Raw genomic sequence first — 22,577 nt, forward strand, 5'->3', positions numbered from 1 at the left:
TTTGTGAAAAGAAATTACCATTACCTCTTCAAGGTCAAAACAGAGACGTATTTATACGTCTCTGGTCAAAAGGGTCAAATTTTAAACTTTCACATAAATTCAATTTAAATCAAAACCAAGTATCCTGATATATGGATGGAAGACTTCTGGGATAAAACCCATGTTATTTGGTGACCTACATTCACTGTCACATGGGTTAAATTAATTGAAACCTTCAAATGACTTCTCAATAATCAAAATGCCTTAGAATCATGATATTTGGATGGAAGGTTCAGGATTCCATTATGTTGGCAACTTAAAAAAAAAACCTTTTCTAAATAACCAAAAGGCATAGAATTTTTCTAATTAACCAAAAGGCGTAGAATCATGATATTTGTCCTAAAGGTTCCTGGAACAGTGTCACAATGTGAGAAGAAATTACCTTGACCTATATAAGATTTGTTAAAAGTTACATGTACAATTTCTTCTCAATAACCAATATGCCTGGAAGGTTCCTGGAATGAAGCTTATGAAAGTTTTACCTTAACCCATATTCAAGATCACAGGGGTCAAATGTGATAGAAGCTTCAAACGACTTTAGCTTAACGAAAAGTTCTAAAATCAGCAGTGTTTCTTAATTAAGCAAAAGCTTTAGAATATTCTGATAATGCATAAAGCGTTTAAGTAATTATGACCCGCCAAGACACGATATCAAGCAAATTTCGGCGCGTTTGTTAGAGCAGATTTTATAAACATTTCTGTGTGCGTCGGGATTTTACATACAAATATCTCACAATACAGAGACTTCCGAAAGTTATTGCGCAACTTCCGGGCTATTCTCTCGTCTTTGGATTGTAACGTGCCATCGTGGTTCTGTCTGGCTGTTAGGTTACAGCGTTGTGTTGATATGTGAATGGATTAGTAGAAACGGGATAATATACAGTTGTATGGACTATCGTGTCACTCTTCTGCGACAAACATTAACGGTATTGTTAGAGCTGGTCACATGTACAACCTTTGCGTGAACTTGTATACAAGCGCACATAACAGAATTAATTTTCTGAATTATCAATCTGAAAGGATATTTTATCTGTTCATTGTTGGATTTCACAACATTTGTACCATTTTATGCACGACTGTATCATGAAGATATGACAATAAAACCTTGTTTAGATTAAGAGACGGGATAATCAGTAGTTAAAGCAAATTTAATTGTATTAGTTTTAAGATATCCAAGTGATATAGATTAATGACGTAAATAATGTGAATTCAACTCGTTCAAATTTCAAATTTTTAGCTAACAAGTAAGATGCCACTTCACTTCTTTTATAAGGGTACTGTAGATGTTTTTGAATTAGTTTTAGTATTCTATGTACTACAGAGGTTTGAACAAGACATGAATCTCGCCAATGTTTGGGTGTAGTCACTGGTTTTAATCTATATAAGTAAAGGAAACAAGGGCTCTACATGTATAGGTACATGTAGTAAATTAATGTATAACATGATTAAGGCAAGAGAATTAATGCTTACATTTGAAAATTATTTTCAACAAACTTTATGAAAATTGGGAAAAGGCCTTTTGGTCTTCCATCCAGGTTATTATTCTCATTGATTCTGTATTCTCATATTCATGAACATATATTCGTAATTATAACAGTGCTTTTGAACTTTTCTATTACAGAAACCTAGAAATGGCGGGGAAGACAAAAATGAAATGTCACTATGAGGTTCTTGGTGTAGAGAGAGATGCTGGAGCTGATGATCTCAAGAAATCCTACAGAAAATTGGCCCTCAAGTGGCATCCAGGTACACATGAAAGAAGCATGCATATATTTTGAGAGTATATAACATGCATGGTTTTGACAAATCATCAATTTGTAACATTGAAAGTGAAAGATATTACAATGTTGTAACATTGAAAGTGAAAAATATTACAATGTTTTTATTGTAAAGAACAAAGGGTTTGCAGATCATTGGAATGACTAAAAACATGGGCCATATTATCTCGTTAAAAAATGTGTTGTGATGCTTCCATGAAAATTGTTAGCTCTGCAGCCATGATATAAAAAGATGTAACCCTGGTAAATACTAGTCACATTATACAACTCAGCTAGAAAGAACCTCTCTTAATCTCAATCAGTTGAGTGTAAGACTAGAAAGCCAGAGGTGATGGGTTCAAATCCTTGCAGAAGCATTAAAATAAGTAATGACCTCATTTACATTGGCACCAATATAGGGAATCAGAAATGATATTTAGTGTTACTTCACAAACATCGCTGTAATCTCATGAAAACTCAGACAAATTCTTTCTTGGAGGGGAAGTATGTAATTTGGTAAATACTAGAAGCAATATACTGCTTGGCTTGAGAGAACTTTTTAGCTTGATTGGGTAAGCGCAAGACTAGAAGGCCAGAGGACCTGGGTTCGAGTCCTTACAGAGGCATTGAATTAATTCCATTGTTAAAATATCATGTAATTTCTTAATTACCTTTTAGTGGCATTTTGTATTCAAATATTATATCTTTTACCTTAAATAATTGTTTAAGAAATATCAAACATGATATCTTAAATCAATCAAGGTACCATGTTTGATATTTACATAGAAACACATACTGAACACCACTTCCATATTACTTATCAGGTTTTCTTCTGTTTGATGAAACCCCATAATCACAGCAGAGATCTTAATAGTCTAAAGCCTATTATACTATAAGAGACTATGGTTTAGTAAATTGACTTCTGATTTTGATACAAAAACACTGATTTATTTCTCTGATCTTGCCATGTTAACAATTCTGTAGACTTCTTACCAGTATATTTACATTTTGGATTGTACATTTAATAAATGCGATTTTCTTAAAGAAGTCTTCCTTTGCCATTTGTAGATAAAAATCCAGACAATGTGGAAGAATGTACAACACAGTTCCGCCTTGTACAACAGGCATATGATGTACTCAGTGACCCACAGGAGCGTGCATGGTATGATAAACATAGAGAAGCTATACTCAAGGGAGGTAAGTCAGTTTGTCATATAACAGTTTTGTTTACTGTATCAGGCAATAACCCTATGTCTGGTACCGAACCCAACTGTATAATTATCAATTATTACACAGGTATTTGATACAATTTATGAATGAATCAATTATTTTACTGATTTGTGTGATTTGTTATTGAGTATTGAGATTGATGGATGACAAAATTGTATACTATAATCATTCTTAAGAGCAAAAATTGGTTTAAACAAATGGTGAAATCATTCCTTTAATGTTAATTAACTTTAAGACTTCATGATACATCCTGATGACTAATCAACATTAAAAATATTGACAAATTAATTGATGTATGATTTGTTTAGAAACAAATTTTTTTTTGTGTTTAGGTCTTGGTCATGGTGATGATTATGAAGATGATAGTATGGATGTTTTCCAGTACTTCAATTCTTCATGTTATACAGGATTCGGGGATGATGAAAGTGTAAGCCATAGTATATGTCTCGATGGAGTCTAATGAAATGATTAATTTGTTGTCTCTGCTCATGTTTAAATCTCTTAGGTTTTTATGAAATTATTTATTTGTTGAAGTGGAGTTGCTTTTCATTGCATATAATAAGATTCTGATTTTTTTTCACACAGGAAATAGTTTTTTATCTGTTTGACTTATTTTAGGGATTTTATTCTGTATACCAAGACGTGTTTACAAAACTATCTGAAGAAGATTACCATTTCATGGATGACAGAGAAAGTGACTGTGATTTTCCAGAATTTGGAAACTCCAAGAGTTCCTATGAAGAAGTATGTTACCATTTTCTACCATCGTATGGTACTGTATAACATGGAATGTTCATCATATGTACTTTACTTTTGTGGTTTAAACCTTACATATCTTTTCAATGATGTTTATTGATGCTTCTGAATTATCAACAAATCTTTCATTGGAAGATTTTTTTAAGACAAGGCAGACAATACTAAATCAGAGAGCAAGATGATGAACCATATGATGATCTGTTTATGACCTACACTTTATTATGACATCTTAGACTCAGTAATAATGCTATTATGAATTACTTCTCGTGTTGTATCTGTAGGTGGTGAAGCCATTTTATGATTTCTGGGAGAGTTACCAGACAGCCAAATCTTATGTGTGGGTTGAAAAGTATGATACAAGGGAGGCACCAGATCGTCGATGTCGAAGGCTTATGGAGGCAGAAAACAAGAAGCTGCGAGATGCTGCCAAAAAGGAGAGGAATGAACAAATCAGGGTTAGTATTTTTAGTTCAGACATTATTTTATGTAGTGACAAGCTCACTCACACAATGCTATCTTGATTATTTTCAGAAATAAATATATACATTGTTATCAGATGAAACTGGAGAGTTTCAGCAAAAAATGACTGAGATTTGCAAGAAGAAAAAAATGAAAAAATAATTAGAACACAATTTTAATTCAAGAACAAGATTGAAAATTAATATATCATGATTCAGTACAAGTTCTTTAAAAAATTTCATATAAAAATACAGTTGTATATCATTATTAAAAATTGTATCAATTAAACAACAAATACTGTTTAATCTTTGCTGAATTGCTAATTTAATTAGATCATTATATCCTTATACAAGAATGCCTAAGTGTGTGACTGGAATAGCGCAGTTTTGATATCAACTTGTATTCTTTCTTTTAGGCCCTGGTGAAGTTTATTAAGAAAAGAGACAAACGAGTACAAGCATATAAGGTATGTACTATTCATTTGTATCAGGGTACCACATGCTGTCATTATACATTTGTATCAGGGTACCACATGCTGTCATTATACATTTGTATCAGGGTACCACATGCTGTCATTATACATTTGAGCCTTTTGAAAGTTGTGTTATATTTGAATATTCTCCTCTGCATTTAAAAACAAAATAGATTTTTTTGTTTTTAGTAGATATGTCTGTCAACAAAGTCTTTGATTAAATTATGGAATTTTTTTTTCATGGTTATAGTGTTAAGTAAGAAGTTTGATGATAATAAAATTTACTGGAATGTGCATATCTGATTACCAGATATGTTGCAATACTGAGCTTTTTGAGATAAAATTTCCTCCAAGTAATTGTTGATTATATTAAAACTCTGTGTGTACTTGTAAAAAAAACATTATTCCTTGTTCAAACTTGTGCAGTGTCTGTTTACCAAGTAGTTAGGTTATGCAGGCTTCCTCAGTGGTGACCAGTTGTCCATTTTCAGACATCACCTTCTGATTCATTTTTATGCTACATAACTTTAGTGTCAGACGAAGTGTGGGGATCTATAGTGGTGTCCATTTGTTTCAGGAAGTAGGATGTGTATGTGGTGGTATTCTCTGTGTTCTCCTTAATTTATGTTGAAGCAATAATATAATGCTTTGATATGCACATAATCATATCACTTTTTTATCATAACATGATGATATAAACACAAGAGAGTAAAAATTTGTTCTAGAAACTGTTAGAAGAAAGGAATGAGGAGATAAAGAGGAAAGCCAAAGATAACCGAGAGAGACAGATTCAGGAGAGACAGAAGTAAGTTTCTGTTTCACACCATTATATATAACTAAGTTTTAACATATTTTGATGGGAATTATTAACACTTTATATTCATACAAGGCTGGAAAGAAAATTTAAAAAAACATGAGTCTATGGAGACGATTGAAGAGATACAAAGTTGTTGAAAAGGGACATAAAAGTAAGGTAAAATTTCACAAATGTTTTGTGTCAGATCAGTTTTGATTTACCATTTAACATTTCTCAGTAGAAACTGGAGGAATTCTTTGTTTTATAATGAGGTTCAAGATTAAGAAGAAGCCTTGTAAGATGAGATACAACAGGTGCTTTGAAATGAACAACACCTGAAGATGCAAGTATCCATTAAAAATATGAACACTTTTCAATGAATCATTTTTACACTGAGTATACCAAATATTAAGATTGGCCCTGGTTTCTTAGGAAGATGGAGAATTACAAGGAGACAGATTGGTCAGCTATGACAGAGCTTGAGGATGACTTACAGAAGTTGGAGAGGAGTCTTTCCCACCAGTTTGGTGAAACACATAGAGAAGGTATAAATTACTCTTATATTTTGCTTTAAAATTCATGTAGTGCACTGAAGTGAATTATTTTCAAAAATAGTTTTTCATAATAATTTTTAGAAGCATTTAAGTAGTTGTGGTTTATTAGGAATGGATATGGTTAAAGTAGGAAAGCTGTTGTTAGTGTGGGTAACAGTTTTGTAAACAGAAAAAGACAAATTCTTAAAAAAATTTTAAACCCACTGATTTATTAAACAAGCAACAAAGCAGTAAGGTTTTAATCTATAATCAAGCTGTATCCAGTAGTTGGTGAATATTTTCCACATGAAGGTTGATGTTTTGTCTTTATCACTGATATAGCAAAGGCCTTTTCAGAAATGAGGACAAGGGATTTTCTTCATTACACTAAGGATTATGTGGGATTTTGGAACAAAAGTTACAGCTTTATCACTTATTTTGAGTTAAATTCTCCATTAAAATCTTGTGATATTTGATGAATGTTTTCAATATCATGTTATCATGTGTTCTTGTGATTTTCAAGATGATGGCGATGTGGAAGGGGTCCAGGTAGGCGAGGAGGAGGAAGAAGAGGAATACTATGATGATTTTTTCTGTGTAGCGTGTAACAAGGCATTCAAGAGCGATAAAGCGTGAGTACCTAAACAGCAGTTTTCAGAATCCTAGATTCAACACACGTGTAAACATGTCTCGTTTGCATGCTTGTTATATATCTTGATGGAATCTAAGACTTTATTTTAAGGTACCAATTAATTGCTAGGTTAATATCTGTCATTTTAAGATTATCGACAAACTCTGATCATGTCCAAGTCTCTTAATTACAGTACTAAGTTGCATAAGAATTCATTTGATATTGTATGACAGTGATAATAAGTACCATATTTTCCGTATGATAAGCAGCACCTTTTTTCCTTGTGAGTCGGGTGTGTCACAGTGATAATAAGTACCATATTTTCCGTATTATAAGCTGCACCTCTTTTCCTTGTGAGTCTGGCGTGTGGCTTATATACTTGTGCAGCTTATATGTGGACAAAAAAAAAAATTGGAATGATGAAACAAAAAAGCTGGGAAGTGTACCAGTGCACCAGTACCAGACAGTATACTCCTGTATCATAAGAAGCTGCAGATCGTCTAGAACTGTCATTAGCTATCCTATACAGTATAAATTGAAGATTGAAATAAAAACATCATTTTTGTGTATTTAACTAATCATACCTTTTAATATGAATCACAATAAAATCCTATGGACTTTCGTAGTTACTTGGAAGCCACAGCGGAAGTTTACAATAGCCTTTTGCATTCTGGGATCAATAAGTCATCAGGTTATAGGTCAAACTCTAGAGCAAACACTCTGCTTGTGACATGAATGGCTTCATGTATGTTATAAGAAGAAATGATATAGGACTATAAGAATTTGGTCAGCATGCAAGTGCCTTCGTTGATATTCAACAGTACAGACACAAATGGAGTGAAATATTTGCTATTTGCGTTTTTGAATTACATCATTGAAATAAAGGATTATTGGTGTATAATTCGTTTGCAAACTTTATTAAATGATTCGCTGATGACCTTGATAAATCGCCCTCTGTTGTCTGTTGTATCAGTGAACAGCGTAACAGTTACCATGTCATAAGAACTGTGTTCTGTTATCTGTTACTGGGAATGTCAACAATAGTGGTCATTATATTGTAGGAAAGGGTGTCGCTTTTATTCCAGTGTGGCTTATATTAGGATCAAATTGAAAAATCATTGAAAATTGGTTCTCTGCCTTATAACCAGTGCGGCTTATAACCCAGAAAATACGGTACTCAGGATTCTTTATCTGTCCACACTTGTCCAAAGTATCCATAGGGTGGTACATTTAGATCCTACTATTTTTTCATGATTTACCTGAAAGGTTTAGAGTGTATGTATATTTTGGAATTGGCCCTTCGATGTTGAAGTTGCATGACAGTAAAAAGCAGAATATGCTTTCTCCATATAAAATCCCTGATAATTCCATCAAAATGATAATTTTGTTGTATAGCTTTTCATCTTATGACAGATGATGTATAAATTGAAATTGTTATTTTCAGTTTTTCAAATCATGAGCGGTCTAAGAAACACAAAGAAAATGTTGCATTTCTACGACAACAGATGCAGGAGGAGGACGGAGAGCTGGCAGAGGCTCTGGATGGACTAGACCTCGGAGAAGACCCTGGTACAGAGCCTCGTGAGGAGGAAGAGGATACCAAACAAAAGTGAGTACCTTAATACATGGTTCTAGTCACTAAACCAAGTCAATGTAATACTGTTTACTGGTTCTAGTAACTTAACCAAGTCAATGTTGTACTGTTTAACCATGGTTCTAGTAACTTAACCAAGTCAATGTAGTACTGGTTAACCATGGTTCTAGTAACTTAATCAAGTCAATGTAGTACTGGTTAACCATAGTTCTAGTAACTTAACCAAGTCAATGTAGTACTGGTTAACCATGGTTCTAGTAACTTAACCAAGTCAATGTAGTACTGGTTAACCATGGTTCTAGTAACTTAACCAAGTCAATGTAGTACTGTTTAACCATGGTTCTAGTAACTTAACCAAGTCAATGTAGTACTGGTTAACCATGGTTCTAGTAACTTAACCAAGTCAATGTAGTACTGGTTAACCATGGTTCTAGTAACTTAACCAAGTCAATGTAGTACTGTTTAACCATGGTTCTAGTAACTTAACCAAGTCAATGTAGTGCTGGTTAACCATGGTTCTAGTAACTTAACCAAGTCAATGTAGTACTAGTTAACCATGGTTCTAGTAACTTAACCAAGTCAATGTAGTACTGGTTAACCATGGTTCTAGTAACTTAACCAAGTCAATGTAGTACTAGTTAACCATGGTTCTAGTAACTTAACCAAGTCATTGTAATACTGTTTAACTTAGGTTTGTATTGCTTAACATCCTACAGCTGTAAGGGTTACTGTAATATACCAGCTGTCTAATATATTAAACTATGAAATATGCTGAAATACACTGAAGGCTAGATATTCATTGATTGTCAAATTTCCCCTATAAAAATATACCAGCTGGTTAATGAACAAAACAAATGTGGTGTAGAAATATGCCAGCTGGTAACTGTACCAAACATATGTGGTATAGAAACATACCAGCTGGTTATTGTACCAAGCAAAAGTGAGTACAGAAATATACCAGCTGGACATTGTACCAAACATATGTGGTATAGAAATATACCAGCTGGTTACTGTACCAAACAAATGTGAGTACAGAAATATACCAGCTAAGTACTGTACCAGACATATGTGGTATAGAAATATACCAGCTGGTTACTGTACCAAACATGTGAGTACATAAATATACCAGCTGGTTACTGTACCAAACATGTGAGTACAGAAATATACCAGCTGGTTACTGTACCAAACATGTGAGTACAGAAAAATACCAGCTGGTTATTGTAACAAACAAATGTGAATACAGAAACATACCAGCTAGTTATTGTGGCAAACAAATTTGAGTACATAAATACACCAGCTGGTTACTGTACCAAACATGTGAGTACAGAAACATACCAGCTGGTTATTGTAACAAACAAATTTGAGTACATAAATATACCAGCTGGTTACTGTACCAAACATATGAGATATAGAAATATACCAGCTGGTTACTGTACCAAACATATGTGGTATAGAAATATACCAGCTGGTTATTGTTACAAACAAATGTGAGTACAGAAATATACCAGCTGGTTATTGTTACAAACAAATGTGAGTACAGAAATAAGAAAAAGTCTTACTGAAAATATATGGGTATTATCTCTTACAAGTTCCATTGGTGACTTCATCGTTATTTTGTTCAACCAATTAATTATGCAATGTCCAATCTAATCAAACAATGGAATAACAAAGGATTTCTCAACAGTCATGTGACTTATTTTTATTAAAAATTATGGAATATTTCATGTTTCTGCAGTTCCATACAAAAAATGTACATATTTTAAAACTTGAAGATAACGTAAAAGATCAAACACTTACCAAGAGAACAAGATTATGTTTTTATAGTCAATGTATTCCTTAGAATTTTAATTCCTGTCATTTTTAACTCAGGTCAACTATATATATTGGTACATATTATGTATTATTGTTACTTTGAGTTGTGTCCATCACTGTTGTCATGGCTTTCATAATGATCATGATCTTCATAATTTTCTTCATTGCTGTCACTCTGACTCTCATGTGAGCTATGACTTTCATGAACTGTCCCTTCCTCGCTACTTTCATTAGTGTTGTCGTACACACGTTGTTCCCTGTAACTTTGTTCCTCTCTGGTATATTGTGGTACATTGTTTCCATATGTCTTCTCTTCCTCTGAGTTCTTTTCGGAAGCAGTCCTCTCACTTTTGCTTCTTCTGTTGCCATTTGTGCCGTATTTCTCCATGAACTCATACTCTTTGTTCCTGAAAAGTTCCCAGTCCTCCTCATCATATACATAGTTAGAGGAATCCTGGGATGATCCACTTTTGTCCCATGATGACTTGTCAAGTGATAAGAGATGTTCATCTGAGCCTTTGCTGTCCTCTCTGCTTTGTTTGGAAGATTTGTTCTGTTCCTTATTTATCTTGTGGAATTTCTCCTTGAGTTTCTGGAGGTCAAGCGAATGTAATTCTACAGAATCACCGAGGCCATAGACATCTTCTTGTAGTGTCTCTAGCCAGGTGTTGTGTCTGTCTACCTGAGTCAGAAGGGTGTCCAGGATGAGCTCCAGTTCCCCTTGGGGTAGGGGCACAGAAGAAACGGTTGGATTGGTCGCAGCTGGGGGGTCAGTATACACTTGTGTAGTGGTGGGCAGAGTCAGTACTGACATAGGCCCGAGTACAAACACCACTGACCAAAGCATTGTCTTAAAAAGGCCTTGTTTTGAAGTAATGAGTACACACACACACTCCAATATCAAGTCTAGCTTGATCAAAAACGTTTTCTCACAGACTGGCTTTAACTGGGATGTGTATCCCCTGTCACTTGTGATGCTTGTCTGTGGTGCTGGGCTATAAGGTATGAAGTGTCACGTATTGTGTGGCCCTTATATACTCTTCCTGACAAAATAATTGTATCCTGTTGTATTGTATTAACAATTAGATGCAGCAGTGTTTACCCCCTCCCTAGATACCATAGTTGTTCATGTAAATATGCTTTATTTGAATCATACCACAAAAAAAATCTTTTACCCTGAACTATAATTTTAGCCACAATTTAACAGGTGTGATTATTTTGTTTGAGTTCAGATTTGGGAACCTCCCTTCACATTTACATGTAAAACAATTGTATATTACAATTGTATATTACATGAACAATCTTAAGAATCACATCAACAAAACCAAGCATTTCTGAGCCTTTTATTTTGTGTTGTTTCCAAATTAACAATTAACATAAGCTCTAGAGCTTTATCATGACACAGCTTAGGGAAAACATGTTGTTTTGGTTGTTGGAGGAAAACCCCATTGAGTAAAACCAACATTCTATCACAATGAACCACTAACCCAACTGGCATCATCTCCCACCACCAGTGCATCTCAAACTCATGTTCTTGGGGAAAGTGGTCTAAAACTAACACTTGATTGCACAGGTTATACTGTCAGCACATTAGCAATCACTGCAACCAGGGCAGCTTCCTTTTAATAACATCTTTGTTACCTACATTTGAAGACCTGCTGGATTAGAGAAAAATAATCAGTCACTACAAGATTCATCCATTCTGTGTTATTATAGCCCCATGCAGTGATGTTAGGGAGAATATACTGGAATCAGGTAGAACTGATTTCTATGAACTACAGAGAAATGCCAGGGACCACGTGTAAATGAGCATGTAGATTTTTTGAGCGGAAATTTTGTTTGTCATGGTTGCCAGCTCATTAAATACCAGCTTTTGTATGAAGTTTTATCTGGTCAACTTTTACCAAACTTGTGAAACAGTTTCAATGAATCGGTACAGGAGCATGAAGAGGTCATGTGTAGATGTTCATGCAGATATTTTGTATTCAGAAATTTTCATTGTCATGGTAATCAGTTAATTAAACACTGGTGTGTGTGACAATTTTGGTTAGATGAAGCCTAGAGTCTAGAGAAATTCAATGTCTTACACTGTGACTGAAACCATATATGCTCTTGCATCTGGTGGGTGATGATAGTAGGGGGAGGGGGAAGAGGGGTATCAGTTTGAGGATGACAGTTTAATGTTTCCTATCCTAGGGTTGAGTCTGTATATGTTTCTATATATTGTGACCAGTCAGTGATCTGATAAAGAGGTACAATTGTAGAATCAGTATGACACAAGTATCATACATGCCTTGGATGATGAGATGATAGTGGGATCTCAACCCTTACAAAAGATTCCAAAGTTGTCAAACACTTGGCAAGCCTTAATGGCCCTTTAAATTGAAATTCCCAATCTCACTCCTCAAGATAGTGGGTCTGAAAAGTTTTGCTATTATGGTATGATGTGTCTTTATTTCATGCAGGAAAAGTTTCAGTCTTATTGAATACCCGATGTAAGATGTATAACAATTATAACTGACAATATCTGCTTGCCTTTAAAATTTTATGTCATTCCAGAGCTTTATAGTAAACATGTGGTGAACAGTGTAATTAGATTTCATTGAGGTGTACTCCTTCATGTTTGTCATGTTATATATTTAGGGTGACTACAACAATTTCATACATGTAGCTCAAATATTGATAGAGAGAATGGTAGATTGTTACAAAATGGCTGATGTCAGTTTTATTTAGATCTTAAGCTTATAGATGAGAGATCGAGATATTTATATGAGAACTTCCTATTAAAAACGAGGTGGCAATGAAAATACCGATGTTACCTTATTTTTGTAGTGACATGCATCAATCGTTAAACAATGTATGGTAGTTACAGTGAGGTGTAGCTAGAGAGAGGTAGTGTCTTTCTGGATATTTATGGTAGCTAGAGAGAGGTAGTTCTTTCTGGATATTTATGGTAGCTAGAGAGAGGTAGTGTCTTTCTGGATATTTATGGTAGCTAGAGAGAGGTAGTGTCTTTCTGGAGAGAGAGAGGTACTGGATATTTATGGTCTTTCATGGACATTTATGGTAGAGAGAGCCATAAAGAGAGAGAGCTAAAGAGAGGTAAGTTCTTTTGATATTTATACTGTGTCTTTCTGGATATTTATAGTAGCTAGAGAGAGGTAGTGTCTTTCTGGATATTTATGGTAGCCATGGAGAGCTACTTGTATACTGTCAGTCAGGCTTTGTATAGAAGACATGTGAACATCTAACATTGTTATCTGACCTCTCTTCAACATGGGGTCAAAGATCAGGTATTTTCTGTCTCCTTCAAAATTCATATACAGTTACAAGTAACATGGGTTAGTGGATGCAGTCACACACTATAATCATATTGACAAGGAAAGCAGCCTTAGGTTAGGAAAGCTGTTGATTTAGAATAGTATTGATTTGGCCATATCCCATGGGTATTACTTTTGTTAGATAATCTATCGCATAATTAAAGATATATATTGGTAAGATGAATGATTGAATCTTTAGAAAAAAAAATCATGTTTGTCTAATCTATGAAATCTGTGTATTAATTCCTACATGTCTTATCTATAAAACTTGTGTATTAATTCCTACATGTCTTATCTATAAAACTTGTGTATTAATTCCTATATGTCTTATTGAGGAAATTTTGTGTATTAATTCCTATATGTCTTATCGAGAAAATTTTGTGTATTAATTCCTACATGTCTTATCTATAAAACTTGTGTATTAATTCCTATACTGTATGTCTTATCCAGAAAATTTTGTGTTTTGTGATTTTCTTGTCCCTATGTTTTGTTATTTTCATGTCCCTGTGTTTTGTTATTTTCATGTCCCTGTGTTTTGTTATTTTCATGTGTTTTGTTATTTTCATGTCCCTGTGTTCTATTATTACTTTCATGTCCTTGTGTTTTGTTAATGTCATGTCCCTGTGTTATGTGTGTTTTGTTATTTTTTTTTCCCTGTGTTTTGTTATTTTTAATGTCCCTGTGTGTTATGTGTTTGTTATTTTTGTCCCTATGTCCCTGTGTTTTGTTATTTTCAAGTCCCTGTGTTTTGTTATTTTCATGTCCCTGTGTTTTGTTATTTTCATGTCCCTATGTCCCTGTGTTTTGTTATTTTCAAGTCCCTGTGTTTTGTTATTTTCATGTCCCTGTGTTTTGTTATTTTCATGTCCCTATGTCCCTGTGTTTTGTTATTTTCAAGTCCCTGTGTTTTGTTAGTGTCATGTCCCTGTGTTATGTGTTTGTTTTTCCCCTGTGTTCTGTTAATGTCATGTCCCTGTGTTATGTGCTTGTTTTTTCCCTGTTTTTTGTTAATGTAATGTCCCTGTGTTATGTGTTTGTTTTTTCCCTGTGTTTTGTTAATGTCATGTCCCTGTGTTATGTGTTTGTTTTTTCCCTGTGTTCTGTTAATGTAATGTCCCTGTGTTATGTGTTTGTTTTTTCCTTGTTTTTTGTTAGTGTCATGTCCCTATGTTGTGTTTGTTTTTTCCCTGTTTTTTTGTTATCCTTATGTATATGTTTTTTTTTATTGTAATGTTCCTATTGTTTGTAATTTTCATCTCCCTGTGTTTTATTGTTGTCCCTGTATTTAGATGTGCCTGTGTTCTAGTTCTGTACAGTTGTTGATGAGACACTATCCCACCCTACTTTAAAGTCACATGCTGTGTAACTGTCAGCAACTTCCTCATGTATCGGCACTAGGGCTGTGTAACGATCGTATGGGCACTAGGGCTGTGTGACGATCGTATGGGCACTAGGGCTGTGTGACGATCGTATGGGCACTAGGGCTGTGTGACGATCGTATGGGCACTAGGGCTGTGTGACGATCGTATGGGCACTAGGGCTGTGTGACGATCGTATGGGCACTAGGGCTGTGTGACGATCGTATGATGGACTCCTTCTCTAACAATTTGACAAACCGTAATACAGATTGTTAAAGGACCTAAATAATAACATTTCATTAGGCTTTTGTTAAGGAGAGCATATAATATGACCTTATGGTCACTAGTTGAGTTGTATTATATTGAACATGACCTTAACAGTAATTGCTATTATATAATTAATGTGTCATGGTCACTATTAATACATCTTTGGCCCTTTCTGCTCTTAAGCTGTGCTTTCTCAAGTGGCAGAGCATCAGACTTGTGACCTCGTGTTAAAATCCCAGATGTGTTCTGGTTTGATCCATACCTGGGTCCGTGTTTATCAGGAAACTGACATCATAGACAGTCCTATACTGTTGTGTTCTTGGTTAAGATACTTGAATGTATGTAGTAGCTCCCCTCTCCGTATCCTATCATCAGAATGACTTCACAAGGGGTGATCAATCATGAGTCAGTTTTAAACTGTTTACATCCTCAAAAACCTGGAATCATCTTCAGGTGAACACCACTTTTATGTGTAAGACAGGATGAATTTATCAATATTTCATGGAGACTCCCATGGGAGTGAGAATGAATGCCTGACTACTTATAAAACAACAGTGAAGATATGCAATCCTGAGGGATATAAAAAACAATGTTATTTGATAAATGACATGTGACCAACTACTTTTGTTCAGGTTGTCGAAAAAGCAAAAGAAAAAAAGGAAACAGCAAAAGCGTGCCACATTAGAGGAAGAGGAGGAGGAGGAGGAAGATGAGCTCTCTAAGGCAGTTAATGGATTGGTGTGTGAGGAGACAGAAGTTACTACACAGGACACCAGGTCAGACAATTATACTGTATATATACATTTAATTCTGTTGAGTCCATCTGTGTGATCAAATAGGTTAGGATGATCAATAACCATTGTGTTTTCATCATTCACTGTGAAAATAAATAACCGTTGAACGGATTTTGATGATACTTAGCCGGAATGATCCTGGAGAGAACCTAAGTTATTAAAAGAGAGGGCCTGCCATCCACATGAGGTTAGCTTAATGGGCTTACATCAAAATTGGCATATTTTCACATTCCTTAAAAATCGTCTGCAGATACTTTGGTGGATAAGAAATACAAATTTGCTCAAGCCAAATCACTTACGTTTGAGTATTTAGCACTGGTTAATTAGTGATATTTCTTTGTTACAGAAAAGAAAGAGAAAAAAAAAAGTGGAAAAAGAAAGGCAATGAAAATGATGAAAGTTTAAAGACTGAGGAATCTCAGGTTTGTTCACTATGAAAAAAAAAACAAATATCAGTTGTACATTTTTTGTTGTGGAAAAATCTGAGATATTCTTAATTTTGTATGAAGAACTCTTGTGCTTGCATACAGTCACAATAGATTTATTAGTTTTTATTAAATATTCAGCAATTTCTATTTAAGGTTGAGCATCACATTTGAATGAATCTGATGAATGTTTTACAATAATCCTTTAACAAAAAGTAATCCAAGTTTGAAAATTTGAAGTGCTAAGGGGAACAACTCTTGCAGACTTTTGGTTTAATGATCTTTGGTTTTCCCAGATCAACCATAACAACAGCAACCAGGAGGCAAGTGTAGCTGAGGCACAAAGGTATATACTGGGTTTATACTAGGTGTATACTGTCCATCAGGACTACAGTAGTTTAAATATACAAAACTTCTTTATAAAATGGAAAGCTAGATTTTAATATTTACCAGTCAAATATTACATGATATTGACATATTTAACAGAAGTTAGTGATAGTAACCATAATACCATTACATGTAAAGAACATTTGGGATAATTAAAAATTTGCTCAATATAAAAACAAAAATAAAACAGATGCTGAAACTAAAGACAAAATGTGATTTTCAAACTGAAACACTGGTTTCTAAATCATTAAAGTTTGAGCATCTAGGCGATTTAATGGTAAGATAGTATGATTGTTCTTCTATCATTTGCCAGTACTAATGGTGATGTAGATGGGGAGCAAACAGCAGTTGATAATGGAGAACAAGTGCCTGAAGATATTGCAGCCACACACAACTCTCAAAGGTCTGTTTTATAGATGTGAACTAGTCATCTTTAAGATTAAACTAGATATGATTTTAAAGGTTCTAACTAACTTAGCACCAAATAGAAGTAAGAACTCTTCAGATCTGTATAGATTTGCCCTTAATGTAATTTTTATGTGAAAGAATTTTCAATATCAAAGGTACTGAGTATGACTGTTGTGTTTTTACTTGTAACTAAAACTCATCTGTATACTTTCTTAGCCTGATATAATACATGTTTCTGTTCCATCTGTATTGTTATTTGATTTTTTAAATTATGTGAATCAGGCAAATAAAAATTATTTCAATAATATTCTTTTTCAGTGATAATCATTCTGGAAATATAAGACATGAAAAACCTGCACAGGTGAGTTTAAATCTGCATTTTTCCTACACTCCTGATATACTAAGGTCACTTGAAACGGTTAGACGTGCAAGAAAAATACCAGGTACAGACCAGGACCAAGGCTGGTCTGTGGAATATTTGGCATGTGCATACCTGTCCAAAACTATCTTGCTGCATACCATTAGTTTTCAGAATTTCAGGATAAAGTAGGGCTGATGCACTGATATATTTCCAGAAGCGATTAAGTAGGATTGAGATGGAGGGTATCCTAATTTAGTTAATTGACTTATGCTTGACAGGAAATTCCGTACATATTTGAGCTTTACATGTATCAGGCCCAACATCTGGTACCTATGTGTTTGTATATAGTGGAATGATTCCAGACCACTGAACCATTTCAACTTAGTTAGGCAACAGTGACCCAAGTAACATAGGATTTTTAATAATGTCGCCAAAAACATAAACAGCCATTTTAGAGTTCCTTTTTTGAGGTGTAGTACAAGTGTTATCAACAATGAATTAATTTCAATCCTTCTTACACCTATAGTTATTAGAGGCACCGAATTACTGAATTTTTATGAAAACTTTTATTAATCACTTTTTAAGTTACAAAATATCTCAACTTATTAGCCATTGAGTCTGTTTTCATTTCTCGAAATCACGATATCATATTTATTTCAAAAAAAATTTTAATGTATTTGTTTTCAGATTTTTAAGTGTAATGTATGTAGCGGTGTCTTTCCAACAAGAAACAAAATGTTTGATCATATAAAAAAAGAGGGCCATGCCGTCCGACTGGATGTACCTCCTCAAGAAACCACGAAGCGAGACAGAAAAAACAAACGCAAAGGAAAGAGATGACAGTAGACATAAGTCTATCATCTTTTACCATTAAATCTATGTACAAATACAAGCTTTTGTTCTTGTCTTTCTCAGCTGTGTATGCTGTGTCTACATCTGTTTACTTGTATGATGAAAGAAGAAACAAATGGAGTCTTGGAAACATACCAAGTGTACTAAATTTTCAACAATAGCATCACAAAACTCTAACAGACAAAATACCACTACTTTGTACGTTCCTGATGACTTATTTTCATACAACACATGGAGACGGAATTTTTGTCCGGTAGAATCCGCTGTAATTAAGTTGACTACATCAGTGGGAAGAGCCTATCTTCAACAAATTCAACAAAAATGGAGAAAATATTATATAGTGTTGATCTAGGGAATTAATTTTATGACTACATGTGCACTCTACACTCACAGGGCTTATCTAAACATCCTGCTGTTATATTACACTGAAATCACTTGAACCAACCTAATGCCCCATGGGGCCTTTATATCTACCTCTTGTGATCATATATTGGGTATATTATATTGTTTCAGTGAAAGACTTGGAAAACAGGAAACATGATAATAACAGAGATTGTTGGGCATTACATTAACTGCTAACACAAAATGTCAGCTGCAAGTGACTAAACTCTCATTTTAAATGTTTAGTTATTTGTATGCATTATATTGTAAAATTTCAAATTCTCCCACAAATGGTCAAATGGTTTACAAGATATTGCAATATCCTTACACTACTCAGATGGGTAACTAATTGCTCATTTTAACCCCCACCCCTTCACCACCATCAACTGATCTTCACCACCATTAACTGATCCAGTTAGAAGTGATGTAAGCCTTCAATTATCTTAGAGGATTTTAATGGCCTTAACAGATGATGCGGTTCTCTTATATTGTCTTAACACAGACGATGGAGGAAGAGGCATTTAACAACCCTATTAACCAGCTATAGAATCACTGTATTGCTGAACAGGCAAATACAAGGCCAGACTTAAAAAGTTCCATTTCTAGAAGAATATTCCAGTAACTATTTCAGCTGTAAACATGCCCTGCATTACAAACTAGCATAATTTTAAGATATAGAGAACGGCACTCTTATAAAAATCACAAGAGGAATAGTTGAACAGAATATCTCCCCCCTCCAACACCTCTTCTTAAAATGTTTGGGGAATAATTCTCAAAATCAACTCTTACCTCAGTATCTATTATGGCATATGATTTTGTCAAATTCATTTTCATTCAATTCCAAAAAATCCTGTCATAAGACAAAGAGTGGAAAAATAAGATAAAATAAGAATTCGCTGATATTGAAAAGCAAATTCTTTCAAATAGTATGCGATGCTTCAGTAGGCCCCGAAGATGTTCCACACAAGTTTTTCACCAGAATAATCTTCAGAGCATCTTTTATATGCTTAAATACAGTTTATGTTTCTGACACCTTGCCAGGGTCTATGATGAAACTATTCTGGGAATTGGATATCAAACCTCTTGATGAAAGACGAGTGCGTTAAATTCCGACCTTCAATCTGGTTAGACTTGAGACCTTTAATCTGGTAAGACTTGAGACCTTTAATCTGGTAAGACTGGAAACCTTTAATCTAGTTAGACTTGAGACCTTTAATCTGGTTAGACTTGAGACCTTTAATCTGGTAAGACTTGAAACCTTTAATCTGGTTAGACTTGAGATCTTTAATCTGGTTAGACTCCAAACTATTAATCAGGTTAGACTTGAGACCTTTAATCTGGTTAGACTCCAAACTATTAATCAGGTTAGACTTGAGACCTTTAATCTGGTTAGACTCCAAACTATTAATCTGGTAAGACTGTAAACCTTGAACCTGGTAAGACTCTAATCCTTTAATCTGGTTAGACTTGAAATCTAATCTGGTTAGACTTGAAATCTAATCTGGTTAGAATTGAAACTTTAGATATGGTTAGACTTGCCTTAATCTTTGTTATTTAATCAGTCTATGATGTACATATACGTTTATAAGAATAACTTGTACGGATGTCAACATCTGCAGAATCAAATTAGGATATTTTAGACTTGGGGTTTTTATTTGTCAAATTTACTGCTACGATAAGAGAGGATCATATTTCCGGTGTTTTGTTTTATTCACAACCTAGGACGTCGTCTTGCACCACGAGATACCTTCGAATAACACCAACACAAAACCTTTCACGCAGAATCTGATGAACCATACCATGATTGTAGAACAATGCTCTCGCTTCAACTCAACCAAAACCAGAACTACAGAATCTTATATTCGACGAGGTATTCATCTCAAACTAGGAAAAAGTATTCCGCCAAAATAAAAAGATGCGGGTTCTAACATTTTGTTTACAACTTGAGAAACGGTAAAGTTACTGCTGTCTCGCTGTAGACTTTTTAAGTAGATCACGCTGACTTGTACTATATGGATTTATATTTGTCTGACTGGTGATGCATCTATCCTTTTTCGATTTCCTTGGTCTGGAACTAAAGACATTATATCAGCTGTGTGAAGTTAGCTCAACATACGACATTCGACATTAGACATTCAGAATTTGAATGTTTTGCCAGCTCGACATTAGACATTAGACATTCAGAATTTGAATGTTGTGCCAGCTCGACATTAGACATTAGACATTCAGAATTTGAATGTTGTGCCAGCTCGACATTAGACATTCAACATTCAGAATTTGAATGTTGTGCCAGCTCGACATTAGACATTAGACATTCAGAATTTGAATGTTGTGCCAGCTAGACATTAGACATTCAACATTCAGAATTTGAATGTTTTGCCAGCTCGACATTAGACATTAGACATTCAGAATTTGAATGTTGTGCCAGCTCGACATTAGACATTAGACATTCAGAATTTGAATGTTGTGCCAGCTCGACATTTGACATTAGACATTCAGAATTTGAATGTTGTGCCAGCTCGACATTAGACATTAGACATTCAGAATTTGAATGTTGTGCCAGCTCGACATTAGACATTAGACATTTAGAATTTGAATGTTGTGCCAGCTCGACATTCAACATTCAGAATTCGAATGTTGTGCCAGCTCGACATTAGACATTAGACATTCAGAATTTGAATGTTGTGCCAGCTCGACATTAGACATTCAACATTCAGAATTTGAATGTTGTGCCAGCTCGACATTAGACATTAGACATTCAGAATTTGAATGTTGTGCCAGCTAGACATTAGACATTCAACATTCAGAATTTGAATGTTTTGCCAGCTCGACATTAGACATTAGACATTCAGAATTTGAATGTTGTGCCAGCTCGACATTAGACATTCAGAATTTGAATGTTGTGCCAGCTCGACATTAGACATTAGCCATTCAGAATTTGAATGTTGTGCCAACAGGACATTAGACATTAGACATTCAGAATTTGAATGTTGTGCCAGCTCGACATTAGACATTAGACATTCAGAATTTGAATGTTGTGCCAGCTCGACATTAGACATTCAACATTCAGAATTTGAATGTTGTGCCAGCTAGACATTAGACATTAGCCATTCAGAATTTGAATGTTGTGCCAACAGGACATTAGACATTAGACATTCAGAATTTGAATGTTGTGCCAGCTCGACATTAGACATTCAACATTCAGAATTTGAATGTTGTGCCAGCTCGACATTAGACATTAGACATTCAGAATTTGAATGCTGTGCCAGCTCGACATTAGACATTTGACATTCAGAATTTGAATGTTGTGCCAGCTCGACATTAGACATTAGACATTCAGAATTTGAATGTTGTGCCAGCTCGACATTAGACATTCAACATTCAGAATTTGAATGTTGTGCCAGCTCGACATTAGACATTAGACATTCAGAATTTGAATGTTGTGCCAGCTAGACATTAGACATTCAACATTCAGAATTTGAATGTTTTGCCAGCTCGACATTAGACATTAGACATTCAGAATTTGAATGTTGTGCCAGCTCGACATTAGACATTAGACATTCAGAATTTGAATGTTGTGCCAGCTCGACATTTGACATTAGACATTCAGAATTTGAATGTTGTGCCAGCTCGACATTAGACATTAGACATTCAGAATTTGAATGTTGTGCCAGCTCGACATTAGACATTAGACATTTAGAATTTGAATGTTGTGCCAGCTCGACATTCAACATTCAGAATTCGAATGTTGTGCCAGCTCGACATTAGACATTAGACATTCAGAATTTGAATGTTGTGCCAGCTCGACATTAGACATTCAACATTCAGAATTTGAATGTTGTGCCAGCTCGACATTAGACATTAGACATTCAGAATTTGAATGTTGTGCCAGCTAGACATTAGACATTCAACATTCAGAATTTGAATGTTTTGCCAGCTCGACAT

At 34.7% G+C, this 22,577-nt stretch overlaps 2 protein-coding genes across 2 annotated transcripts; one reads left to right on the forward strand and one right to left on the reverse strand.

Annotated features, from left to right (window-relative positions):
• The first annotated feature begins 824 nt into the window (after window positions 1-824).
• Window positions 825-18,280, forward strand: LOC132562520 (dnaJ homolog subfamily C member 21-like). The gene is made up of 17 exons (XM_060227265.1): window positions 825-965; window positions 1,661-1,785; window positions 2,865-2,993; window positions 3,359-3,453; window positions 3,645-3,770; window positions 4,064-4,237; window positions 4,657-4,707; window positions 5,439-5,518; window positions 5,942-6,054; window positions 6,566-6,674; window positions 8,118-8,282; window positions 15,657-15,800; window positions 16,165-16,240; window positions 16,540-16,589; window positions 16,944-17,033; window positions 17,357-17,399; window positions 18,087-18,280. The coding sequence occupies exons 2-17, from the start codon at window positions 1,671-1,673 to the stop codon at window positions 18,237-18,239; spliced, it is 1,713 nt and encodes a 570-aa protein (XP_060083248.1). The 5' UTR covers window positions 825-965; window positions 1,661-1,670; the 3' UTR covers window positions 18,240-18,280.
• On the reverse strand, window positions 9,955-11,059 carry LOC132562521 (uncharacterized). Its single transcript, XM_060227266.1, has one exon. The coding sequence runs from the start codon at window positions 10,924-10,926 to the stop codon at window positions 10,174-10,176; it is 753 nt and encodes a 250-aa protein (XP_060083249.1). The 5' UTR covers window positions 10,927-11,059; the 3' UTR covers window positions 9,955-10,173.
• Window positions 18,281-22,577: the final 4,297 nt, after the last annotated feature.

Source organism: Ylistrum balloti, unplaced genomic scaffold (genome assembly GCF_031769215.1).
Source record: "Ylistrum balloti isolate Yb309-2 unplaced genomic scaffold, AGI_CSIRO_Ybal_v1 Utg371442, whole genome shotgun sequence".
Taxonomy (NCBI): domain Eukaryota; kingdom Metazoa; phylum Mollusca; class Bivalvia; order Pectinida; family Pectinidae; genus Ylistrum; species Ylistrum balloti.